This window comes from Panthera tigris, chromosome D1, assembly GCF_018350195.1.
Source record: "Panthera tigris isolate Pti1 chromosome D1, P.tigris_Pti1_mat1.1, whole genome shotgun sequence".
Lineage (NCBI taxonomy): Eukaryota > Metazoa > Chordata > Mammalia > Carnivora > Felidae > Panthera > Panthera tigris.
Genome location: NC_056669.1, coordinates 1,810,486 through 1,836,189, shown reverse-complemented (window position 1 = coordinate 1,836,189; position 25,704 = coordinate 1,810,486). Strand labels below are relative to the sequence as shown.

General features: G+C 39.3%; 1 protein-coding gene across 4 annotated transcripts in view; it reads right to left on the bottom strand.

The window, feature by feature from the left end:
- DYNC2H1 (dynein cytoplasmic 2 heavy chain 1) overlaps positions 1 to 25,704 on the bottom strand; it is a 342,976-nt gene that overhangs the window by 195,523 nt on the left and 121,749 nt on the right. For all 4 annotated transcript variants that reach the window (XR_006208595.1, XR_006208596.1, XM_042959288.1 and 1 more), the window contains exons 61-65: positions 23,308 to 23,434; positions 14,521 to 14,662; positions 13,856 to 13,965; positions 4,374 to 4,472; positions 2,317 to 2,440 (exon numbers count right to left, since the gene is read on the bottom strand). Coding sequence is in view for 2 of the 4 variants with exons in the window: in XM_042959288.1 (XP_042815222.1) it covers positions 2,317 to 2,440; positions 4,374 to 4,472; positions 13,856 to 13,965; positions 14,521 to 14,662; positions 23,308 to 23,434 (602 nt within the window). In the remaining 2 variants the exon portion in view is untranslated. The remainder of the gene's footprint in view (positions 1 to 2,316; positions 2,441 to 4,373; positions 4,473 to 13,855; positions 13,966 to 14,520; positions 14,663 to 23,307; positions 23,435 to 25,704) is intronic.

The window sequence follows — 25,704 nt, the reverse complement described above, 5'->3', positions numbered from 1 at the left end:
CTGGTCCACAGTCTTTAGTTGCTTACCAGCTGCAAACTGGCACATGGACCTTCTGCTTGGGCGGAGTCACGAGGCACGTGTGACTCCGGAAGTAAAAACAACGAGAATCTGAAGAGGAGCTGTCCCTTGCCCTTCTTTTCCATCAGTACACATTTGAAGGGATTTCTGAACAGCATAAATGTGAGGAGGGAAAGTACATTCCAATCCTATTATCTGTGCTGACTGACCTCAGTATGTAGACAGGCAGTTCATACTGCTTAGATTAGGGACAGGGGATGTAACTAAAATTGGACACAGACTGTTTAATGTGGTTCTAGGACAGCCATCCTCTGTCCCCAAAGGAAACATATGATGACAAAATGGCAATTCACGGGCAACTCAACATGTTGGAAGACAACAATCTGAAATATATGCAAAGAGGATAAAAGATTCCAACTACTGTGAAATGCAACCCTGGGAGAAAGGCAGAAAAAATAAGGTAAGGGCAGAGATGAACTCTCTTTCCCTAATACTGAAATAAACAGACTAACCCAAACAGCCCTGCACAGCCAGGGGGAAGAGGGGTTCATAATGTGAGCTGCTCAGGATGTGAAATATGTAACTCTGCACCAGATCCAACTTCAAGGGACCTTGTCAACACCCATTCTCAGATGATGCTACGGACACTGCCAACACCCGACACCAGTCACAGCTGACAGAGGCTCAGATTCAGGGAGCCTTCAAGGGCCAAACAGGCTGAAGGGACAAATCCAGACGGCCCTAAAGCTTCATTCCCACCTCCCCTCTAACACAGAATAGCAGGAGCTGGTCAACAGATATGAGGAAGGACCAGTAAAGAAGAGACGAACTGAGACCGGAGACTGATGTCGAAAGTAACTCCAGGTCACAAGGGCAAAAGTGCCCCTACCAAAGCTCGCTTCACAACACACAGCCACTGCCAGCCCAAGCACACTGATGTGCAAAACAGCAAGTGATCTATGAATGCGTTTTTCGCTCTGTCCCTGGTTTGCCCAATGACTCCAGTTTCTATTTAAACCTTGCGGCGTGAACATAAATGCTGTAGTGGCAGTGATGTGTGTGGTATGAATCAGGACAATACGGTCTCGAGTTTAAATGCTTTCCTTTCTACTCGTCAGAGGCTGGCTCAGGTACCTACAAAGCAGTCCTGAGACTGGGCCAACCCCACACCATCCTGCTTACGAGATGGGCCCCTAAGAGGATTCTGGGAATTTGGATTTGGGGAGGGTTCTTACCTTACCCAGAACATGGTGGAAGAGTGGCTCACTGCGTTTTCACTGTTTGTACAAATAATGTGGTTTGTGCTGAACACTTGCGTTTTTGTTTGGGGAAGCTGGAAATCTGCTACATGCCAGGCCGAATGAGCTTACATAATGAGACCCCAGTGGGGCATCTGGGTGGCTCAATCGGTTAAGCTACCAACTTCAGCTTTGCGGTTTGTGGGTTCAAGCCCTGCATAGGGCTCTGTGCTGACCGCTCCAAGCCTGGAGCCTGCTTCAGATTGTCTCCCTCTCTCTGCCACTCCCCTACTCATGCTCTGTCTCTCTCAAAAATAAACAAACATTAAAAAAAAAAAATTACCCCCAGTAAAAACTAGGGTCTGAGTTTGTACACAGTAAGCTTCCTTGGTATATGACATTTCACATGAGTCATTTCACAACCTGGTCCTGGGAGAGTAAGCACTTCCTGTGTGACTCCAATGGCAGAGGACTTAGAGGCCTGCACCTTGTTTCTGGACTCCTGACCTCACTTATGGTGTGCTTTCTCTTTGCTGATTTGTTTTCTATCTTTTCCCTGCAAACAATCTGAGCCCTGAGTGTGACTGTTCCAACTGTGCTCCAGAAGACCCCAACACGGCGCCCCCCCCTCGGCCTTCCCCCCCACCTCCCTGCCGCGTCACTCCAGCCAGGGGCAGCTCAGAGACCCCGACACAGCTCCCCCCAGAGTCATTCCAACTGGGAGCGGCCCGGACACCCCAACACAGCGCCCCCCTCGCCCCCCGACCCGTGTCACTCCAGCCGGAAGCGGCCAAGACACCCCGACACAGCGCCCCCCCCCCCTCGCGTCACTCCAGCCGGAAGCGCCCCGGACACCCCGACACAGCACCCCCCTCTGCAAAGGCACTTCAAGAATTCATTTACTTGCCACAGACTAGGAGGACATGCTCATATTCCCCCTGAAAAGTTTCCATTTGGTTAGATTCCGTAGCAAGACAGAGAAAGGTCAAAGTTAGTTATGAAGCTAATTACTTTCGAAATTTTAAAAATAGCCATTTTGTGGAAACTGTCAAATATTTACCTTGAGCGACCAGATCTCGTCTCAATAATGGATAGAGAACAGCTTCTACACCGTCCATCTCCTGTATAATAAGGGTTTTCCCAAACCGCACTGCCAGCTCCAGAGCTGTGATAAAGTTACTATCCTGAGGGAATAAAAAGAATACGTATTAATTCCTTTAGTACCTTAATATTTACAAATGTCCTCAAAGATAATGAAGGAAGATGTTAATAAGAATAATATGAATATTTTAAAATTTAGTATGCATGTTAATAATTCAAATTATTCATGATTGTGTTTCTAGTTTTAAATACTTGGTGATGAATCATTAGAGTCGAATAAATTATCAAATAGATTTCATAATTTAAACACACATAAAAAATAAAGATTTTTACAGTAACAATAAAAAAGCTTGATTTTTCAATCTGCTACTAGAATTTAAAATTTCAACTTGATGCACAATTATTTTTTTATTTTTTATTTTTTTGCTTATGTTCAAAATCAAACACTGAATGGAAGAAGGGCAAATGATGACTTCTAGTGAACTTTTCTTGTGAAAACAACCTCTGGACAAAAATCTATAATCATGTAAGAATTTTAAGGCTTTCTAGCTAGCAAAAGAGTTTTAAACCTCCAACTATGGTTACAAAAATTAAATATTTGGAATCATAATTATTAAAGTCTCCTCCTGTAAACCCAAGTGGCATTAAAGTATTTTTTAAATGTTTACTTGTTTATTTTGAGAAAGAGAGAGACAGTGTGGGTGGGGAGGGGCAGGGAGAAAAGGAGAGAGATACCCAGAACAGGTTCCATGTTGTCAAAGCAGAGCCCAATGTTGGGCTTGATCCCACAAACTGTGAGACCATGAACTGAGCTGAAATCAAGGATTGGATGTTTAACCAACTGAGCCTCCCAGCTGTCCATAAAGTATTTTATATTGCATTATATACATACATATATATATATATATATATATATATATATATAGTATGCAGATAGTATTATATATATATATATATATACACATATAGTATATAGATAGTATTATACATATATATATATATATATACACACACACACACACACACACATATATATATGTACATACTTAATACACACAAATCAGGTAAATACCTCCATTTTAAAAATGAAATACATTTTAAAGAGAGAATTGGTCAAGCACCTGAAGAATATCTATGAAAATCATGGGGCACCTGGGTGGCTCAGTTGGTTAAGCATCTGACTCTTGATTTCAGCTCAGGTCATGATCTCACAGTTCATGAGTTTGAGCCCCACTTCAGGCTCTATGTTGATAGCATGGAGCCTGCCTAGGATTCTCTGTCTCTGTCTCTGTTTCTGTCTCTCTCTCTCTCTCTCTCTCTGCCCCTCCTCCACTTGCTGTCTCTCAAAAATTAACCATCTTTTTTTAAATGTTTAAAAAATTTTTAAAAGAAAATTAATCATACACTAGGCCTTCTTCAAACCAAACAAAACAAAATCTGACCCCAGATAATTTCCTCAGCAAGATAAATATGACAGTGAGAAGTCACTCCCCCCAAAAGACTATGATTACATTTCACTGAGCAGCATGTCAAATCTTGGACACATTGGAGATGCTTGTTGGTGAGGGTGAGGAGCAGGAGACAGTAAGAGGCATTGAGAGAAACCACATGAATGCTGGAAGTCCAGGAGACTTTCTCCAAGTGGAGTTAGGGACTTTCATCTCTGTGGGATCCTATACTGATGTCTTTAGTTGTAATTTAGTGTGAATTCTTATTTAATAGTCTCTCCAGCTACCAGACTGGTATCTCCTTGAGGGCAGGGATGGTGAATGTGTCACTCACCAGTAAATTCCCAGGTCTTAGATTAATGCTCAGCACACGTGAGGAATCAAGCAAATATTCTCCTCCCATTTTTACAAATGAGAAAACCAAAGCTAAAATCATTATCTTTGTTTCCCCAGGTCCCAAGCCAGGTAAGTTACAGCAGTAAGCCTATGTTTTGTGAATACGGATCCAGAATTCTGTTACCATAAGATGCTATCCCTAGTCAGCATCTCAATTATAAGTACTGCACACCTGCTGGTTAATAACTTCCAATCTTGAGTCTTTCAAATGTGTCTTCAACCACTCTGTAGCTCGAGAAGAAGGGTCTATAAGGAATGGGCATACTCGACTCTAGTTTCAAAAAAAGAAAAAAATTATAAGCTTTCATTAAGTGGAAAAAATTGCCTAAAAATTATGCATCAATTACTGAGGGGGTTTTTCTTTCAGGCTTTGGAGAACATAAATATACAACCATAAGGAGGAAATAAAGATGCCAGTTTTAGCTGCACACAGAGGCTACATTAATAAATTTATAGCTATCAGGAATATTAGAAAATTAAATGCAACCACAGTAAATGGAGAAGAGTCCTATTTACTACACAGTAATGAAGTGTGTGTGTTAACGATACAGCAAGCAAGACCTCTAGTCCCCACCTGATGCCGTCTGCACCTCTCTTTGTGGCTTTTAAAATACACAAATTATTCGCAAACTTTATATATTCTTTGGTCAAATAAACCATAAAGACCTTAAAAGAGAAGTATGAACTAATCATAAAAGTACTGCTGAAATAATTAGCAATATAATTGGTTATGTTTCAGACATTAATTCCTATAAAGCAGTATATAGTTAATACTATATAGACAGAGCATCCTAGAAGAAAAAAATTATGTATCTTATAGATTAAGATCTAATGAACTAAAAACTAAATTCATTACAGAATACCCTGAACCAAACAGAAAGCTGGAAACTAGGGAAAATACATTGAACACACAATACCACTAAGCAGGTGAGAGGAAGACAATTATATAGATAGGATTAATTTAAATGTAAATATGTAAATTAATAGCTTTGGTAAATTTAAGAGGTAATAATCATTGTTACCTAGTAAATCAGATTTGAATAACAACTGGCCTAATTTATCTTAAATTTTCACATATATTTGAAAAAGGTAATGCAGTTGTGTGCTGTCCGGATAAGAAAACAAACAGAAATCCAAGTGAAATGAAGACTTCAAACTGAGGTATGTCCCTTAAGAAGTCACAGGTTCTTTTGGGGACTTATCAAGAAGGCAGAGAGTGGGGACTATCTGTCCTAGGCGAACAGCATTCATTACCAAACTTTTTCAAAAGTGCCAGGAAATGGTGATAATGAAGAGCTGACTGCCTTTAAAACAGCTTTGCTATTGTTTTAAAAGTCCCTCTAAACCACACAGCCTGGTTCTGCCTGCACTGAGAATGAACTACTCTCACCGCATCTCGATCTCCCGAGGTGGCCCACTGCTGTGTGATCGGCACCCAGCTCCATCTTATAAATGTGCTATTCCTGGCAAATGAGGTGGTTAGAAAATAGCCCCATAAGCATCTCTTACATACTACGCTTGGTTTTAGATCTGATTTTATGTATTCCATAGCCAACGCGTCACAAGTCTATGAGATCTTGCCCAACCACAAAAACAATTATTTTAAATTAAAAAAAAAGTTCTTACCCATGATTTCAAACCAATGATCTGATGCAGTAAAAAAAAAAAAAAAGATAATATTTCAAAAAATCATGTCTTTAGACCAAAAACAAGCTTTAGAACTTCAAACAGTACTTACAGGTTTGAATTAATCTTATTTATATTCCTCCAGAGAGATTTAGACAAAATCTCTAAGGTATATTTTAGGTCTGTGATCCATAATTAAATGTAAATTCTACACATAAGAAAGTGAAATAGATCCCAAAATGTTGAGCTGTCAATCACTCATCCATTCCTTCATCTACCACGTGGGGAGTAACTACTATGTTAAGACGATACGAGGGATGCAGAAATTAGTAAGATATAAATATACCCTTACCCTTCATGACTTCACATCCCAGAAAGAAACAAAACCTAAAAATTCTATAATAAAGAGCACACAAGATTCTATGGTGGAGCAGGTGAAGTCAGGGCAAGCTGCTAGAAAGCAGTTCAGGTCAAACTCGAAGGTCTTAGAACATTTTACATGATCTTCTAACTATGCGATCTTATATCACATGAGAAGATTTCACAGACACGTGCTATCCACTCACAGCCTTAAATGCAAGAGCTTATTCTAAATCTAGAATACTTTACAACTGACACAGAAAGTTGACTGTAGTAGCCCATCCCAACAAAATAACTAAATGACCTAGCAAATTTTTCCAAATGGTTTTGTTTTTTCATATAATTGTATCTATCTACAAGAAACATGGCAATGTTAAATAAAAAGTAAACCTAAGCTTATTATTAAAATTAATTTCACAATTTTCCCTAGATTCATCATAAAAGATAATTCAGAATCCAAAACTAAGTATTTTCAATTACTATCATCAGGAAAAAACAATTACTGTGACAAACACTTTTTTTCTAAATGCTCATCCCTTACTTCTCATGGAATAAAAAAAGAATAATACTTAAACTGTGTGTTTTTTAAAATCTGCAAAAGACTGTCTTCTTGGATTGCTGACAAAGGAAGAGGTCATTAGAAAACTTTGGAGAAGGAACAACGAATAGAATAAAAAGCACATACTTGTTACACAATGTAATGAATTTATTTACCTACACATTTACAGTGCCACATTTGTAAATATAACGAGAGAAAATGTTTTAAAAATAGAGAAGAAGCCAAATCAAATTCTGAGAAAGTCACAACCGTTTAATCTGTGGTCAGCACCCTCTCCCCTGGGAAGGCGGCCACATAATGAGCCAAAATAAGTCAGCTGACTAATAGGTCTAACCAAACAAAATAATCCAGGAATACTGGGTCCACGAAACAAATCTTGTAATACTACAGTATGTTACCTAAAAAGGAGCATTTCATGTTCATGCTACCTTTGGAGCTATGGAGTTACAGAATAAGGAAACAGTGTGTGGGCAGAGAGGAAAGAGAAAACTGGTGTTAGAGAGGATAAGCTATTGCAATAGAAACAACAGACAAAAACCTATCACTGAGGGGAAAAAGTATCTTCCAATCATCTGTTACCTAATACAAAGGTAAACCAAGTTAGTGGCAAACTTCATACTTCATTTGAAGAAACTATCAGTTTGTATACATTAGTTGGAATGTGATTTTCACATTCAATGCTAATAAGGCTGTAATACTTTAACGTTTAAGCAATGACTATTGAGAAATATACATGGAGACAAGGGAAGATGGTGGCGTAGGAGGACGCTGGGCTCACCACGTCCTGCTGACCACTTAGATTCCACCTACACCTGCCTAAATAACCCAGAAAACTGCCAGAAGACTAGCAGAATGGAGTCTCCAGAGCCCAGCGCAGACGAGAGGCCCACGGAAGAGGGTAGGAAGGGCGGAGAGGCGGTGCGCGCTACACGGACTGGCGGGAGGGAGCTGGGGCAGAGGGGCGGCCCGCCGGCCAAGCAGAGCCCCTGAGTCTGGCTTGCAAAAGCGGAGGGGCCGGACGGAGTGTTCCGACAGCAAGCGGGACTTGACATCTGGAAGGTTATAAGCTAACAGCTCTGCTCGGAGAACGGGAGGGCTGGAGGACAACGGGAGGGAGAGTTGTTGAGCCCCAGACAACAGAGCTCAGTTTGGTGGGGAACAAAAGCGCTCGCCAGCGCCATCTCCCTCGCCCATCCCCCAGCCAAAATTCCAAAGGGAACCAGTTCCTGCCAGGGAACTTGCTTGCACCCCGCAAACACCCAACGCTGTGCTTCTGCGGATCCATCCCTCCGGGGGGTCTGACTCTCTCCCGGTGCCGCAGGGCCCCTCCCAAAGCGGATCTCCGAAGGAGGACGAGCTAAGCCTGCCCCTCCCGTCCCCGTGCATCTTGTCTATCCACCCCAGCTAATACGCCAGATCCCCAGCCTGGCAGTGTGCAAGTAGCCCAGACGGGCCACGCCACCCCATGGTGAATCCCACCCCTAGGAGAGGGGAAGAGAAGGCACACACCAGTCTGACTGTGGCCCCAGCCGTGGGCAGGGGGCAGACATCAGGTCTGACTACAGCCCCGCCCACCAAGTTACTCAAGTAACCAAGTTACTCAAGACAGCACAGGGGAAGTGCCCTGCAGGTCTGCACCACTCCAGGGACTATCCAAAATGACCAAACGGAAGAATTCCCCTCACAAGAATCTCCAGAAAATAACAACAGCTAACGAACTGATCAAGAAGAATTTAAACAATATAACAGAAAGTGAATTTAGAATAATAGTCATAAAATTAATCGCTGGGCTTGAAAACAGTATAGAGGACAGCAGAGAATCTATTGCTACAGACATCAAGGGACTGAGGAATACTCAGGAGGAGCTAAAAAACGCTATAAACGAGCTGCAAAACAAAATGGAAACGACCACGGCTCGGATTGAAGACGCAGAGGAGAGAATAGGTGAACTAGAAGATAAAATTATGGAAAAAGAGGAAGCTGAGAAAAAGAGAGATAAAAAAATCCAGGAGTATGAGGGGAAAATTAAAGAACTAAGTGATGCACTAAAGAGAAATAATATATGTATAATTGGTATTCTAGAGGAGGAAGAGAGAAGGAAAGGTACTGAAGGTATACTTGAAGAAATAATAGCTGAGAACTTCCTTGATCTGAGGAAGGAAAAAGGCATTGAAATCCAAGAGGCACAGAGAACTCCCTTCAGACGTAACTTGAATCGATCTTCTGCACGACATACCGTACTGAAACTGGAAAAATACAAGGATAAAGAGAAAATTCTGAAAGCAGTGAGGGATAGACGTGCCCTAACATATAAAGGGAGACCTATAAGACTCGTGACTGATCTCTCTTCTGAAACTTGGCAGGCCAGAAAGAAATGGCAGGAGATCTTCAATGTGATGAACAGAAAAAATATGCAGCCGAGAATCCTTTATCCAGCAAGTCTGTCATTTAGAATAGAAGGAGAGATAAAGCTCTTCCCAAACAAACAAAAACTGAAGGAATTCATCACCACTAAACCAGCCCTACAAGAGATCCTAAGGGGGCTCCTGTAAGACAAAGTACCAGAGACATCGCTACAAGCATAAAACATAGACATCACAATGACTCTAAACCCGTATCTTTCTATAATAACACTGAATATAAATGGACTAAATGCGCCAACCAAAAGACACAGGGTATCAGAATGTATAAAAAAACAAGACCCATCTATTTGCTGTCTACAAGAGACTCATTTTAGACCTGAGGACACCTTCAGATTGAGAGTGAGGGGATGGAGAACTATTTATCATGCTACTGGAAGCGAAAAGAAAGCTGGAGTAGCCATACTTATACCAGACAAACCAGACTTTAAATTAAAGGCTGTAACAAGAGATGAAGAAGGGCATTATATAATAATTACAGGGTCTATCCATCAGGAAGAGCTAACAATTATAAATGTCTATGCGCCGAATACGGGAGCCCCCAAAATATATAAAACAATTACTCATAAACATAAGCAACCTTATTGATAAGAATGTGGTAATTGCAGGGGACTTTAACACTCCACTTACAGCAATGGATAGATCATCTAGACACACGGTCAATAAAGAAACAAGGGCCCTGAATGATACATTGGACCAGATGGACTTGACAGATATATTTAGAACTCTGCATCCCAAAGCAACAGAATATACTTTCTTCTCGAGTGCACATGGAACATTCTCCAAGATAGGTCACATATGGGTCACAAAACAGCCCTTCATAAGTATACAAGAATTGAAATCATACCATGCATACTTTCAGACCACAATGCGATGAAGCTTGAAATCAACCACAGGAAAAAGTCTGGAAAACCTCCAAAAGCATGGAGGTTAAAGAACACCCTACTAAAGAATGAGTGGGTCAACCAGGCAATTAGAGAAGAAATTAAAAAATATATGGAAACAGATGAAAATGAAAATACAACAATCCAAATGCTTTGGGATGCAGCGAAGGCAGTCCTGAGAGGAAAATACATTGCAATCCAGGCCTATCTCAAGAAACAAGAAAAATCCCCAATACAAAATCTAACAGCACACCTAAAGGAAACAGAAGCAGAGCAGTAAAGACAGCCTAAACCCAGCAGAAGAAGAGAAATAATAAAGATCAGAGCAGAAATAAACAATATAGAATCTAAAAAAACTGGAGAGCAGATCAACGAAACCAAGAGTTGGTTTTTTGAAAAAATAAACAAAATTGATAAAACTCTAGCCAGGCTTCTCAAAAAGAAAAGGGAGATGACCCAAATAGATAAAATCATGAATGAAAATGGAATTATTATAACCAATCCCTCAGAGATACAAGCAATTATCAGGGAATACTATGAAAAATTATATGCCAACAAACTGGACAACCTGGAAGAAATGGACAAATTCCTAAACATCCACACGCTTCCAAAACTCAAACAGGAAGAAATAGAAAACTTGAATAGACCCATCACCAGCGAAGAAATTGAATCAGTTATCAAACATCTCCCAACAAATAAGAGTCCAGGACCAGATGGCTTCCCAGGGGAGTTCTATCAGACATTTAAAGCAGAGATAATACCTATCCTTCTCAAGCTATTCCAAAAAATAGAAAGGGAAGGAAAACTTCCAGACTCATTCTATGAAGCCAGTGTTACTTTGATTCCTAAACCAGACAGAGACCCAGTAAAAAAAGAGAACTACAGGCCAATATCCCTGATGAATATGGATGAAAAAATTCTCAATAAGATACTAGCAAATTGAATTCAACAGCATATAAAAAGAATTATTCACCATGATCAAGTGGGATTCATTCCTGGGATGCAGGGCTGGTTCAACATTCGCAAATCAATCAACGTGATACACCACATTAATAACGGAAAAGAGAAGAACCATATGATCCTGTCAATCGAGGCAGAAAAGGCCTTTGACAAAATTCAGCACCCTTTCTTAATAAAAACCCTTGAGAAAGTCGGGATAGAAGGAACATACTTAAACATCATAAAAGCCATTTATGAAAAGCCCACGGCTAACATCATCCTCAATGGGGAAAAACTGAGAGCTCTTTCCCTGAGACCAGGAACACGACAGGGATGTCCACTCTCACCGCTGTTGTTTAACATAGTATTGGAAGTGCTAGCATCAGCAATCAGACAACAAAAGGAAATCAAAGGCATCAAAATTGGCAAAGATGAAGTCAAGCTTTCACTTTGCAGATGACATGATGTTATACATGGGAAATCCGACAGACTCCACCAAAAGTCTGCTAGAACTGATACATGAATTCAGCAAAGTTGCAGGATACAAAATCAATGTACAGAAATCAGCTGCATTCTTATACACTAACAATGAAGCAACAGAAAGACAAATAAAGAAACTGATCCCATTCACAATTGCACCAAAAAGCATAAAATACCTAGGGATAAATCTAACCAAAGATGTAAAAAATCTGTATGCTGAAAACTATAGAAAGCTTATGAAGGAAATTGAAGAAGATATAAAGAAATGGAAAGACATTCCCTGCTCATGGATTGGAAGAATAAATATTGTCAAAATGTCAATACTACCCAAAGCTATCTACACATTCCATGCAATCCCAATCAAAATTGCACCAGCATTTTTCTCAAAACTAGAACAAGCAATCCTAAAATTCATATGGAACCACAAAAGGCACCGAATAGCCAAAGTAATTTTGAAGAAGAAGACCAAAGCAGGAGACATCACAATCCCCAACTTTAGCCTCTACTACAAAGCTGTCATCATCAAGACAGCATGGTATTGGCACAAAAACAGACACATAGACCAATGGAATAGAATAAAAAACCCAGAATTAGACCCACAAACATATGGCCAAGTAATCTTTGACAAAGCAGGAAAGAACATCCAATGGAAAAAAGACAGTCTCTTTAACAAATGGTGCTGGGAGAACTGGACAGCAACATGCAGAAGGTTGAAACTAGACCACTTTCTCACACCATTCACAAAAATAAACTCAAAATGGATAAAGGACCTGAATGTGAGACAGGAGACCATCAAAACCCTAGAGGAGAAAGCAGGAAAAGACCTCTCTGACCTCAGCCGTAGCAATCTCTTACTCGACACATCCCCAAAGGCAAGGGAATTAAAAGCAAAAATGAACTACTGGGACCTTATGAAGATAAAAAGCTTCTGCACAGCAAAGGAAACAATCAACAAAACTAAACGGCAACCAACAGAATGGGAAAAGATATTTGCAAATGACATATCAGACAAAGGGCTAGTATCCAAAATCTATAAAGAGCTCACCAAACTCCACACCCGGAAAACAAATAACCCAGTGAAGAAATGGGCTGAAAACATGAATAGACACTTCTCTAAAGAAGACATCCGGAGGGCCAACAGGCACATGAAAAGATGCTCAACGTCGCTCCTCATCAGGGAAATACAAATCAAAACCACACTCAGATATCACCTCACACCAGTCAGAGTGGCCAAAATGAACAAATCAGGAGACTATAGATGCTGGAGAGGATGTGGAGAAACGGGAACCCTCTTGCACTGTTGGTGGGAATGCAAACTGGGGCAGCCTCTCTGGAAAACAGTGTGGAGGTTCCTCAAAAAATTAAAAATAGACCTATCCTATGACCCAGCAGTAGCACTGCTAGGAATTTACCCTAGGGATCCAGGAATGCTGACGCATAGGGGCACTTGTAGCCCAATGTTTACAGCAGCACTCTTGACAATAGCCAAATTATGGAAAGAGCCTAAATGTCCATCAACTGATGAATGGATAAAGAAATTGTGGTTTATATACACAATGGAGTACTACCTGGCAATGAGAAAGAATGAAATATGGCCCTTTGTAGCAACGTGGATGGAACTGGAGAGTGTGATGCTAAGTGAAATAAGCCATACAGAGAAAGACAGATACCATATGTATTCACTCTTATGTGGATCCTGAGAAACTTAACAGAAACCAAAGGGGGAGGGGAAGGAAAAAAAAAAAAAAAAAGAGGTTAGAGTGGGAGAGAGCCAAAACATAAGAGACTCTTAAAAACTGAGAACAAACTGAGGGTTGATGGGGGGTGGGAGGGAGCAGAGGGTGGGTGATGGGTATTGAGGAGGGCACCTTTTGGGATGAGCGCTGGGTGTTGTATGAAAACCAATTTGACAATAAATTTCATATATTGAAGAAAAAAAAAGAAATATATATTATCCGAAAGAATTATTTTCAAAAAATGCATATCACCATCTCTTATAACCCAAAACTTACCTTATCTTCACTTTGTATAACTTTGTTTTGCAAAACAAAATAAAAATGTAAAATCATATACTGTAGATGAGGAAACTATATAACCAGGTGAACTGGGTACCCCTAAATTATTTATATTACAATTAGGGAGTTCAATTTAGAACTTTTTGTCATCAAGATAATACCGCTTTATACTTTTCTATTAAGGTAAAAAGTAAATTATACCAAAAATTATAGATTCACCAACTGAATCCTAAGAGGATTTTCATTACCAAAATACCTTCACTTTAAGGTTACGAAAAAAAAACCGAAAGCCTAAGAACTTGAACAAAGCACTTCCTGGGGCGAGCTTCCAAAGGAATAATTCTAATGAGAAATTAAAATTGATTACTTACCTGTAAGATCACAAGAGCATTTTCTATGGAAAGGTCATCTGATGGTAGGCCTTCACTTTTCCAAATTAACTGCTCACTTTCAGTACAAAGAAATCTCCTTAGATCAAATTCTGAAAAGATATTAATATCTCACTACAGTGATCATGGACTTGACAAAGGAAAGGGAACAAAACTATTTAAAATACACTAAAACAAAAGTCGCAGAATTATCCTTAATCCATTCCTCCCCCTTTAGCACCAAAAGCTAAGGGTGGCAGGGGAGGAGTTTAAAACAGAAAGTACAAAGGAATGAAAGTCAGTTAAATTATATTTCTTGTATATTTAATAAACATTTCACAACTATAATAATTTGTGAAAACCACAACAGTCACAAGGAATGTTGGAATTCCTACATCCCATTTTATGATATGCAATTATTGTGAAAATCAATGTATTAAAATATTTAAATGCATTCATACATTACCAAAAACACCCCACGCTCTCAGTTTCAGAGAGTCATTTCAGGAATGTAAGATCATTGTAACAAAACAATTCAGAGAACAATTGTAGAATTGAGCAAATCTGAAGATTTGGTTTCTTTTAGCTTCTAGAACATTTTTCTCATTTATCAAAAAATACAGTTTTAGTATATTGAAATTTCAAAACATGAATGACTAAGTACAAACTTTCAAGACAAGCTGACTTGGTCCATTCTTCCAAGCAGGTTTTTCTCAGACCCTCAGGAGCAGCAGAAAGATAGGTAATGAAGGCGGCGGCCAGCTGAGCCCTCTTAGGAAGAGTAGCTAATTCCTCTGTTATCTCTGCAACCTGCACAAGAAAAGAGAGAGCAGGGGCGGGGATGGGGGGATGGATATGTTCTAAAACGTGAAAAGCATGACAGCTTCATAAATTAGAGTTTTGACTGTAGAAAAAAAAAAAAATCATTTGCCGGTTTAAAGTAATAACCCCTGTTGTGCATATAATTGTGAAAATGTAAAAATAGCCACAAGATCTCAGACCCTGCTGAAATTTTTAAAATGTATGAAATACCAACATTATTTGTAGAGATGAACATATTTTGTCATTGAAAGTTCATAATGGTTCCTATGAAGCAGAACTTTTATCCCAATTACAGTTAAAAACTGTGAATTAGCATCACTTTGGAAACTACAACTAAGTACACAGAGTAAGAGCAAAGGTACAAAACAAAATTTTAAAAATGCATGGAGATGCCTTAGTTAAAAGCACAGTGTGACTGCAGCATAGATGTGAGCAAGCAAAGTAGCAACGCAGAAAAGGTGGAAAGAGAGAGGCAGAGCAGGCTTGCCATGCACACAACGGAGCTTCTGCTGTAACCCGGGGCGGTAATGAACCACTGCAAGTGTTCAAACAGGGCAGACAGGGATAGAATGAGACTGGGTTTACAAAGATTATTCAGCTGACAAATGAGGAACCAACCAATTTAAGGGTCAGATAGGAGGGGGACAAGTTAGAGGAGAATTTAGGTAAATAAACAAACAAACAAACAAACAAACTGGCACTAAAGACAGAAAACAAATTTGAAGGATATTTGCAAGTGGACATGACAAGCAAACAAGGAAATCTAACAGAGAGATTACTCGTAGTTAAACACAATCATTAATCAAAAAACTCCTAACAAGGGCACCTGGGTGGCTCAGTGGGTTAAGCAACAGACTTTGGCTCAAGTCATGATCTCGTGTCTCTGTGTGAGTTCAAGCTCCACATCAGGCTCTCTCTGGTCATCGCAGAGGCTGGAGCCTGCTTTGGATCCTCTGTCCCCCTCTCTCTCTGCATCTCCCCTGCTCATGCTCTTGCTCTCTCTCAAAAATAAACCGACGTTAAAAAAAAAAATTCTCAACAAAAGTCCAGGACTTCATGGCTTCACAGGTAAATTCTACCGAACATCTAAGAGTTAATACCTATTTTTCTCACATTATGCTAAGTGAAATAAGTCAGTAGGAGAAACAGAAATACTGTATGATTTCACTTATATGTGGCATCTAAAAAACAAATGAATAGACGAAAAGCAGATTCAGCCCCACAAACACAGAGAACAAACTGATGATTTAGGGGATGGACGGAATGGGTGAATGGGGGGCAGGAGATACAGGATTCCAGTTAGGGAAGGAATAATTCATGAAAATAAATGGCACAACACAGGGAATCATAGTCAATGATATTGTGATTGCACTGCATGGTGACAAATGTAGCTGCACATGTGCTGAGCACAGTGTAATGTGTAGAGCTGTTGAATCACTATGCTGTATATACCTGAAACTAACTTAACATTGTAGGTCAACTATACTCAAATAAAAAATTATAAAAAAACAAACAAAAATAGACTGCTCATCTCAAAGTATTTCAAAAAAATAGAGAGGAAGGAAAGCATCCAAATTCATTCTAGGAGGCCAGCATTACCCTGACACCAAAACCAGACAAAAACGTAACAAACAATAAATAAAAAAATAAATAAAACTACAGGCCACTATCTCTGATGAACAAAGATGCAAAAATTCTCAAATAGCAAAACAAATTCGACAGTACAACTTAAAAAAATCCCTTACCATGTTCAAATGGGATTTACTCCAGTAATGCAAGAGTGCTTCAATATTTGAAAATCAATGTGACACATATTAACAAGAAGGGTAAAAGCTACAGGATGATCGCAATAGACACAGAAAAATCATCTGACAAAATACAACACCCACTCATGATAAAAACTTTCAACAAAGTGGGTTTAGAGAGAACATACCTCAAGATAAATAAAGCTGTTAATGAAAACACACAGCCAACATCATACACAAGGGTGAAAAACTGAAAGCTTTTCCTCTAAGACCAGGAAGAAGACAAGGATGCCCACTCTCAACACTTAGATTCAATATAGTATTAGAAGTTGTAGCCACAGCAATCAGACAAGAAAAAAATACATAAAAGCCATCCAAAATGGTAAGGAAGAAGTAAAATTTGCACTATTTGCAGATGACATACTATACATAGAAAACTCTAAAGACTCCACCAAAAAATTATCTGATAAATGAATTCAATAATGTTGCAAGATACAAAATTAATGTACAGAAACCTGTTGTATTTCTGTATACTAATAATGAGGTAGCAAAAAGAGAAATCAGGAAAACAATCCCATTTACAATTATACTAAAAAAAAATGCCTAGAAATAAATTTAACCAAGGAAGTAAAAGCCCTACACTGTAAGACACTGATGAAAGAAATTGAAGATGACACCAATGAGAAGATATACCATACTCACTAACTGGAAAAATTATTATCATTGAAATGTCTATACTACCCAAAGCAATCTACAGATTCAGCACAATCCCTATCAAAATACTAATAGCATCTTTCACAGAACTAGAACAAATAATCCTAAAATTGCTAAGGACCCACAAAAAACCTTCAATCACCAAAGCAATCTTGAGAAAAACAAAGCTGGAGATCTCACCATCCTAGATTTCATTGTATGACATTAACCTATAGTAATCAAACAGTATGATATTGGCAAAATAATATGCACACAAATCAATGGAAGAGAACACAAGGATCAGAAATAAACCCACACGGGGGCACCTGGGTGGCTCAGTCAGTTAAGCATCCGACTTCAGCTCAGGTCACGATCTCGCGGTCCATGAGTTCGAGCCCCGCGTCGGGCTCTGGGCTGATGGCTCAGAGCCTGGAGCCTGCTTCCGATTCTGTGTCTCCTTCTCTCTCTGCCCCTCCCCCATTCATGCTCTGTCTCTCTCTGTCTCAAAAATAAATAAACGTTAAAAAAAATTTTTTTAAATAAAAAAAAAAAGAAATAAACCCACACGTATATCACGTATATCACCAATTAATTTATGACAAAGGAGGCAAGAATATACAATGAGTAAACGATGCTGGGGAAGCTGAAGAGCTAAATGCAAAAGAATAAAACTGGACCACTTTCTAACATCATACCCCAAAATAAAGTGCATTAAAGACCTAAACGGGAGACATGAAACCATAAAACTCCTAGAAGAAAACAGGCAGTAATCTCTTGGATGTCAACCATAGCAACATTTTGCTAGATAGGTTTCCTCGGGTGAGGGAAACAAAAGCAAAAATAAACTAATGGCACTACATGAAACTAAACTGCTTTTACACAGCAAAGAAACCATCAACAATAGACAAAGGCTGAATGGGAGAAGATATCTGCAAATGACATAGCCAATAAGGTGTTAGCATCCAAAATACCTAAAGAATTAATACAACTCAATACCAAAAAATCCTAATAATCCAATTTAAAAATGGGCAGAAGACCTAAAGAGACATTTTCCCAAAAAAAGACATCCAGATGGCCAACAAACACATGAAAAGATGCTCAACATCACTCATCATCAGGGAAATGCAAATCAAAAGCACATGAGATCTAACCTCACACCTGTTAGAATGGTTAGTAACAAAAGGCAAGTAATAACAACTGTTGGCAATGTAAAGAGAAAGGAATCCTCTTGCATTCTTGGTGGGAATATATCTGGTGCAGCCACTGTGGAGAACAGTATGGAAATTCCTCATAAAATTAAAAAGAGAAATACCATATGGTCCAATAATCCCACTTCTGGTATTTACCCAAAGAAAACAAAAACACTACTTTAAAAGATAAATGAATCCTTAGGTTCACTGCAGCATTATATACAGTAGCCAAGATATGGAAGCAACCTAAGTGTCTATCAATAGATAGATAAAGAAGATGAATGGATATGGGCACCTGGGTGGCTCAGTCGGTTGAGCATCCGACCACGGCTCAGGTCATGATCTCAGAGTTCATGGGTTCAAGCCCCACAATGGGCTCTGTGCTGACAGCTCAGAGTTTGAGGCCTGCTTCAGACTGTCTCTCCCTCTCTCTCTGGCCCTCCCCTGCTCGTGCTCTGTCTCTCCCTCTCTCAAAAATAAATAAACTTTAAAAAAAAAAAGAAGATAAATGGATAAAGAAGAGATCAAAGATGGCAGTGGAGTAGGAGGAACCCAGGCTCATCTTGTGCCTCAAACACAACTAGATAACTATCAAATCATCTTAAATACTCAAAAATCGACCTGAAGACTAACAGAACAACCCAACAACCAAAAGCAGAGAAGAAGCCACAATGAAGAAAGTATAAAGTGTGGAGATGTGGTTTGGGGGAGAAACGGACTGCAGGTGCTGTGGACAGGAAGGAGCCATGGTCACAGAGAAGGGCAACAGAGAGAGAGAGAGGCACACACAGGGGAAGAATGCACAAGGAGAACGATTCCACAAAGCCAGTGGCTTGGAAAACAAGAGGGGCAGATTTTCATGAGTTCTTGCCACCATCAGGGTTTAAAGCCTGTAGTTTCAAAGGTCAGAGGGCCTGGCTGGGATGAAGCCTGTAAGAGTTACCTGGGGAGAAGGCAGGCAAACAACCTGGAGGCGGACAGCATGGAAACAGGATCTGAAAAATGCCTGGGGCACACAGGGCTTCCCTGTGAGGCAGCATTCTGGGAGACACCTCTCCCTCCCAGAGGACTAAGGACCTAGCTGGTGGCCTTCCCTCCCCTGCTTCTCAGCATCGACAGAAAGCCACCTGCGGTAAACAGCACAGCGCCCACACCAGTTTGCCTCAATCTCAATGTGGGGGGCCCCTTCCTCAGAGACAAACAGAAACCCCCACCCACACCATGTCTCCAAACCAGAGTGTTCTACAGGGGTTCAGTTCTGGTGGAGGTGGTGACAGGTCTCATTTCATAAGCAGAACAGAGCAAGCATAGTTAAAACTCTCCACATTCAGGCCACGGACCAAACACTGACCACAGCAGGCTAGGAGAGCACCTGCAGATGACTGGCCTGGAGGACAGAGCAGCCAAAACACAACAGCGGAGCACACGCAGCACATACTGAAGACAATTTCTTAAGTGCCAGGCCCTGGGGACTACATGACCTTTCTTCATAAGGCCATTGCCTTCAAGAGCAGGATATATACTTTTCAGACACACAGAATAAGGCAAAGACTTAGACATAATACCAAGATGGAGGAATTTATCCCACATGAAAGAACAAGATAAGGCCATAGCCAGCTATCTGACAGAAACAGATAGAAGTAACATACCAGATGGAGAATTTAAAGCAACAATCCTAAGGATAGTCACTGGACTTGAGAGAAGAACAGAAGAAATTAGGGAGACACTTACCATGGAGGTAAGAGAATTAAAAAAGAAGTAGAGATGCAGAATGCAATAAATGAGGCTGGAAATGGACTTCATGCAATGAACACAGGCTGGAAGAAGCAGAGGAATGAATTAATGACCTGTAAGATGAAATAATGTAAAATAATGAAGCTGAACAAAAGAAAGAAGAATTACGGAATAGTAAAATAGACTTAGGGAACTCAGTGTCTCCATCAAATATAATGGCACTCATATTATAGGAGTCCCAGAAGAGAGAGAGAAGGGGACAGAAAATTTATTTCGAGAAATAATAGCAGAAAATTTCCCTAATCTGGAGAAGAAAACAGACACCCAGATCCAGGAGGCAGTAAAAACTCCCATAAAAATCAACAAAAGCAGGCCAACACCAAAACATATTCTAATTAAATTTTCAAACTATAGTGGTAAAGAAAAAAAATCTTAAAAGCAGCAAGACAAAAGAAGCCCTTAAGTTAAAAGGGAAGACCCATAAGGCTCAACAGAAACTGGGGAAGACAGAATGGAGTGGCATGATATATTCCAAGTGCATAATGGGGAAAATCCACAGCCAAGAATGCTCTATACAGCAAAGCTATCTTTCAGAATAGAAGGAGAAATAAAGAGTTTCCCAGACAAACAAAAACTAAAGGAGGTCATGACCTATACCAGCCCTATAAGAAATACTAGAGGGGACTCTTTGAGTGGGAAGGAAAAACCAAAAGTGACAGAGACAACAAAGGAACACAGAAAATCTGCAGAGACAATGACAAGTAACAAAATGGTAATAAACATGTATCTATCAATAATTACTCTGAATGTAAATAGACTAAACACTCCAATCAAAGACACAGGGTGTCAGAATGGATTAAAAAAAAAAAAAAAAAAAAAAGAAAGACCTATCTATATGTTGCCTACAAGAGACTCACTTTAGACCTAAAGACACCTGCAGATGGAAAGTAAGGATGTGGAGAAATATTTATCACACAAATGGATGTCAAAAGAAAGTCAGACTGGCAATACTTATGTCATACAAATTCGACTTTGATATTGTATTGTTTTTATCCTGCACCGGCCTCATGAAATGACTGAATGTATTCCCTCTATTCCATTATTTGTAATATTTTGATAAAGATTGTCATTAATTTTTTTTCAAATGTTTGGTACAATTCACCAATGAAACCATGTGGTCTTGGACATTTCTATGCTGGGAGATTTCTGATTCCTAATTAAAGTTTCATTCCGTTTTTTATTTTTATTTTTTGGAAAAATTGGTGATTGCTTTCAATGTTATATGTTATTGTCTATTCAGGTCACTATTATATTTATTTCTGATTTTTCTGTGTTACTTCCTTCCTCCAGTAAATTTCAGTTAATTTTCTTCTTTTTCTAGTTCCTTGTGGTATAAGGTTGTTTACTTGAACTTTTTCTTAATACAAGCAGTTATAGTGTAAATTTCACTTTAACATCTGCTTTTGTGGCATCTCATAGGTTTTGGAATATTGGTTTTTTTGCTTTGACACATATTTTGATTTGCCGCTTGATTTATTTGGCCCACTGCCTGTGCAACAGTGTTATCATTTAATACATCGTAAATATTTAATATTTATGCTGTAGACTTTCCAGCTTTGTTTTGTTATTGATCTTCAGTTTTGTCCAATTGTGGTTGGAAAATAGTAGGATTTCAGTCTTCTTAAGTTTGTAATATTTCTTATGTCTCTTTTTATGTGATTCAACCAGGGGGATTCTTCTGTATGTACTCAAAGAAAATGTGTATTCTATTTTTCATGGATGGAATGTTTTATATGCATCTTTTAGAACCATATATTCTTAAGTGTACTCCAAGTAAAACATGTTCTTGTTGAAAAAAACCAGTAACTTTAACTGAGGGAACTCATTTAAAACAAAGCATATGAGAAAGGAGGTAGACAGGGCCATGGGGGAAATAGGTGAAGGGGACTGGGAGTACACTCCTCATGACAAGCACTGAATGATGATGTACAGAACTGCTGAATTACTGTACTGCATTCCTGAAACTAATATAACATTGTATGCTAACCACACTGAAATTAAAATTAAAAACTTACTATAAAAAAAGAGAATGAATAAAGAAGATACACACACATGCACACACAAGAGAGTATTATGCAGCCATAAAAAAAGAATGGAAAAAATCTTAAAAAAAGAATGAACTCTGCCCATTTGTGACAACATGGGTGGGGCCTAAGAGTATTATGTTAAGTGAAATAACTCAAAGAAAACAAATTCCATGGGATTTCACTTACATGTGGAATCTAAAAAACAAACAAACAAACAAACATACAAAGAAAAAAACAGAAACAGACTCGTGAATACACAGAACTGGTGGTTGCCAGACATGAAGGAGATTAAGAGGTACAAACTCGCAGCTAGAAAATAAGTAAGTCATGGGGATGTGATATACGACATAGGGAACGTAGTCCGTAAGACTGTAATAATTGTGTGGTGACAGATGGTAACTAGATATTTTATAATGTACATAAATGTTGAATCGCTATGTTGAACACCTGAAACTAATATAATATTGTAAGTCAACTGTAATTCAGTAAGAAAATAACTAAAAATAAAATGAAAATGAAGGCTGGACCAAAACAAAAAAACAAAAAACAAACCCCTAACAACTCAGCAGTCTGGAAATACAGCTTTGGTCACCACCATGGCATGGAGGACATTACTGAGACTAGACGAGACAAGCCCAGAACAGGTGCAGGGACAGGGGCTGAGGAAGGGAATGCTGAGGCACTCAAACACTCCAGGGTGAGCACAGGAGGGAATCCCTACAGGAGTAGGGAGGGGTCTAACTGGTTTAAGAAAAACGAACCTATCAACCAAAAAAAATGAGACAACACGGTAACAAAGTCAAAATAACAGATTATTTGTAGAAGGAATCAGTGGCCAGCACTGTCAAATCCTGAGCTTGCTGTCCTGGAAGGTGAAGTTCAGGGTAATCTCTGGAGAGAACTACGACGTTTCCCCTCAAGTCATCGTCACCCCTGCCTTTCCCTCCGTAACATATGCAACCGGAAGAGGAACAGGCCACAATGTCCAAAACCCACTCACATAAAAACATTCTGCTTAAACATCAACTCACACAATGGCCATTAAAATCTAGGTCATTTATCCTAACCTAGTGGAAAGTTGAGGGATATTTCGCCCCTTTTTTTCTTTTTTTAACAAATACATTACAGATTTTTCTGTGTTTTAAAGGAAGCCTCTTTCTGACCTCTGTCTCTCTCAGACAAACCTGTGCGTTCCATCTTTTGTGCTCTCGGTCAAGCTGATTAATTAGCACTTCTGCAGCTTTAATTGTTTCCTGCGCTCTGCTCACTTCAGCTTCCAGCTTGGCGGCTTCTGAAGTCCTGCTCTGAAATCTAGGAAAACATTAAAATTTAATTAAAGGCCAAGGGGTTTAAGAGAGATTTGACTACATTATCCTTAGATACTAAAGTGAGCTTTTATATAAGAATTTAATTAACGATAATACTGCCAATATTTGTGTTTGAAGTATCATTAACACGAACCGGGAGAACTGAAGCCCGGCTCTTACAGGGCCGCGACGTCCTGCTGCTTGCGGGCCAATTTCTCCATGTGACATTCAGGGCCCTGTCGGAAGACTGACCCGATCTGTCTCTTCAGTTGTGCATCATTTGAGGCCAGTCCAGCAACACCACATGTCAATCTCTAGAAATTCTATTCTCCGGAAACACCCTGTCCTCTATCTGCTTCTTCAGGGTGCCCCATGTGCCTGGAATACATTCCAGCCCCTCTTATCCCTACCCCACCCCTCACTCTAACTCCTTGAAATCTCTATTTAACAAAAATATAAATAAAATTTTAAAACTCATTTCAAAAATCCAATTCTCTACCTACGTGCCTGTTTGTCCAAGTTTATAACTGTCCTTTTAAATTATTTTCCTTAAGAAAAACTTGTACGAATTTATTATTTTATCAAATAGAACAGTACTATTCCAGATTATTACCCAGTCAGTCCTTCAACAAATATGTAAGTACTTACAAAATGCCCCAGATTGTGACAAATATAAACAAAACAAAACCAAACAAGGGGCACCTGGGTGGCTCACACTGTTAAGCATCCAACTCTTGATTTTGGCTCAGGTCAGGATCTCATGGTTTGTGAGATCGAGCCCCATGTAGGGCTCTGCATTGAGATCACGGAGCCTGCTTGGGATTCTCTCTCTCCCTGTCTCTCTGCTGCTCCCCCGCTAGCACCCATGCACTCTCTCTCTCAAAATAAGTATTTTAAAAGACAAAACAATAAACAGCAACAAAAAAAGCATGTCATGTCTCATGTAATCCTCAGAACCACAGTTCAAAATGAATATTATGATTCTCATCTTACAAAAATGAAGACTTAGACCCCAACAGATTATTTCACATTTCACCAATCAGTAGAAGATCTACAATTCATACATGGGTGTGTCTAAGCTCCATGTGGCCAACAGTGCATTTTATCACCTCTCTAAGTGCTCTACATACCTTGTTCTCCTGCACATAGGACTAGACAGAACTGAGGCTTCCAGTATGGTGGCCACTAGCCACATGGGGCTTTTCAAATTTAAATTACTAAAAGCAAACAAAACTTCAAATTCAATTCCTCAGTCGAATTACACACACTGCAGTGCTGGTGGCTACCAGACTGGATAATGCAGGTTACAGAACGTCTCCACCATCTTGTCCAGTTCCATGGTGCAGCCTCACTCTAGCCCTGGGAACACGTACTACATACTCACTCACCTCAACAATTCATTCTGTGGACACAGTTTTACCATAAATGTGGGCTGAATTAAGCCAACTTGCACGTTTCTGTAGAAGTTACTTCTACAGAATACTTTAATACTTCTGTAGAAGTATTAAAATGGCAAATGTCTCCATTTTGCACGTTTCTGTAGAAGTTACTTCTACAGAATACTTTAATACTTCTGTAGAAGTATTAAAATGGCAAATGTCTCCATTTTGTCAGATTAGAATTTAAAATTGAAAGACCATACTCATTTTTCAACTACTCTTTTCTTTGGAAGTATCCCAGAAAAGACTGTCACTCACAACCCAGAGTCAGTTAAATCTTAGGGTTCAAGTAAACGATTATTAACCAGCATGAATTCATTCTTGATAATAACTCTAAAAATGGAAAATTCCTTTCTGTTTCACTTAAAAGCTAATTCTGAAGGTTTTGAAAACAATCCTTCCAAAATATTGATAGTATGACGTAGTGATTAAGAACAGGTACTTTACAGAGTTAGAAAAAAGCAACAATCTAAGGCTAGCTTTGTCATTTAGACTGTTCCACACAGACAAACCTTCCTAATCTGCACAATGAAAGAATACCCACCTCTGAGTCCTAAAAATAGTAAGTATGTAAAGTGCCTAGGGCAATGTCTGACCCCTGTACAAGTGACTAACAAATGGAATCAAAACATCGCTACCACATGCTAACTACTCAATAAATATTTGACAATCGGTTGAATATGAAGCACTAAGGCTGAGCATATGAAACTGAAAGGAATAATCATTTTCCCTACAGCTCTCAGTATCTGGAAAAAAGTGAAGTTTCTTTCGTATAACTCTAACACAAAAAAATTCAGAAATATTTAAAACACTGGATTTATAGGTTTGAGGCTTC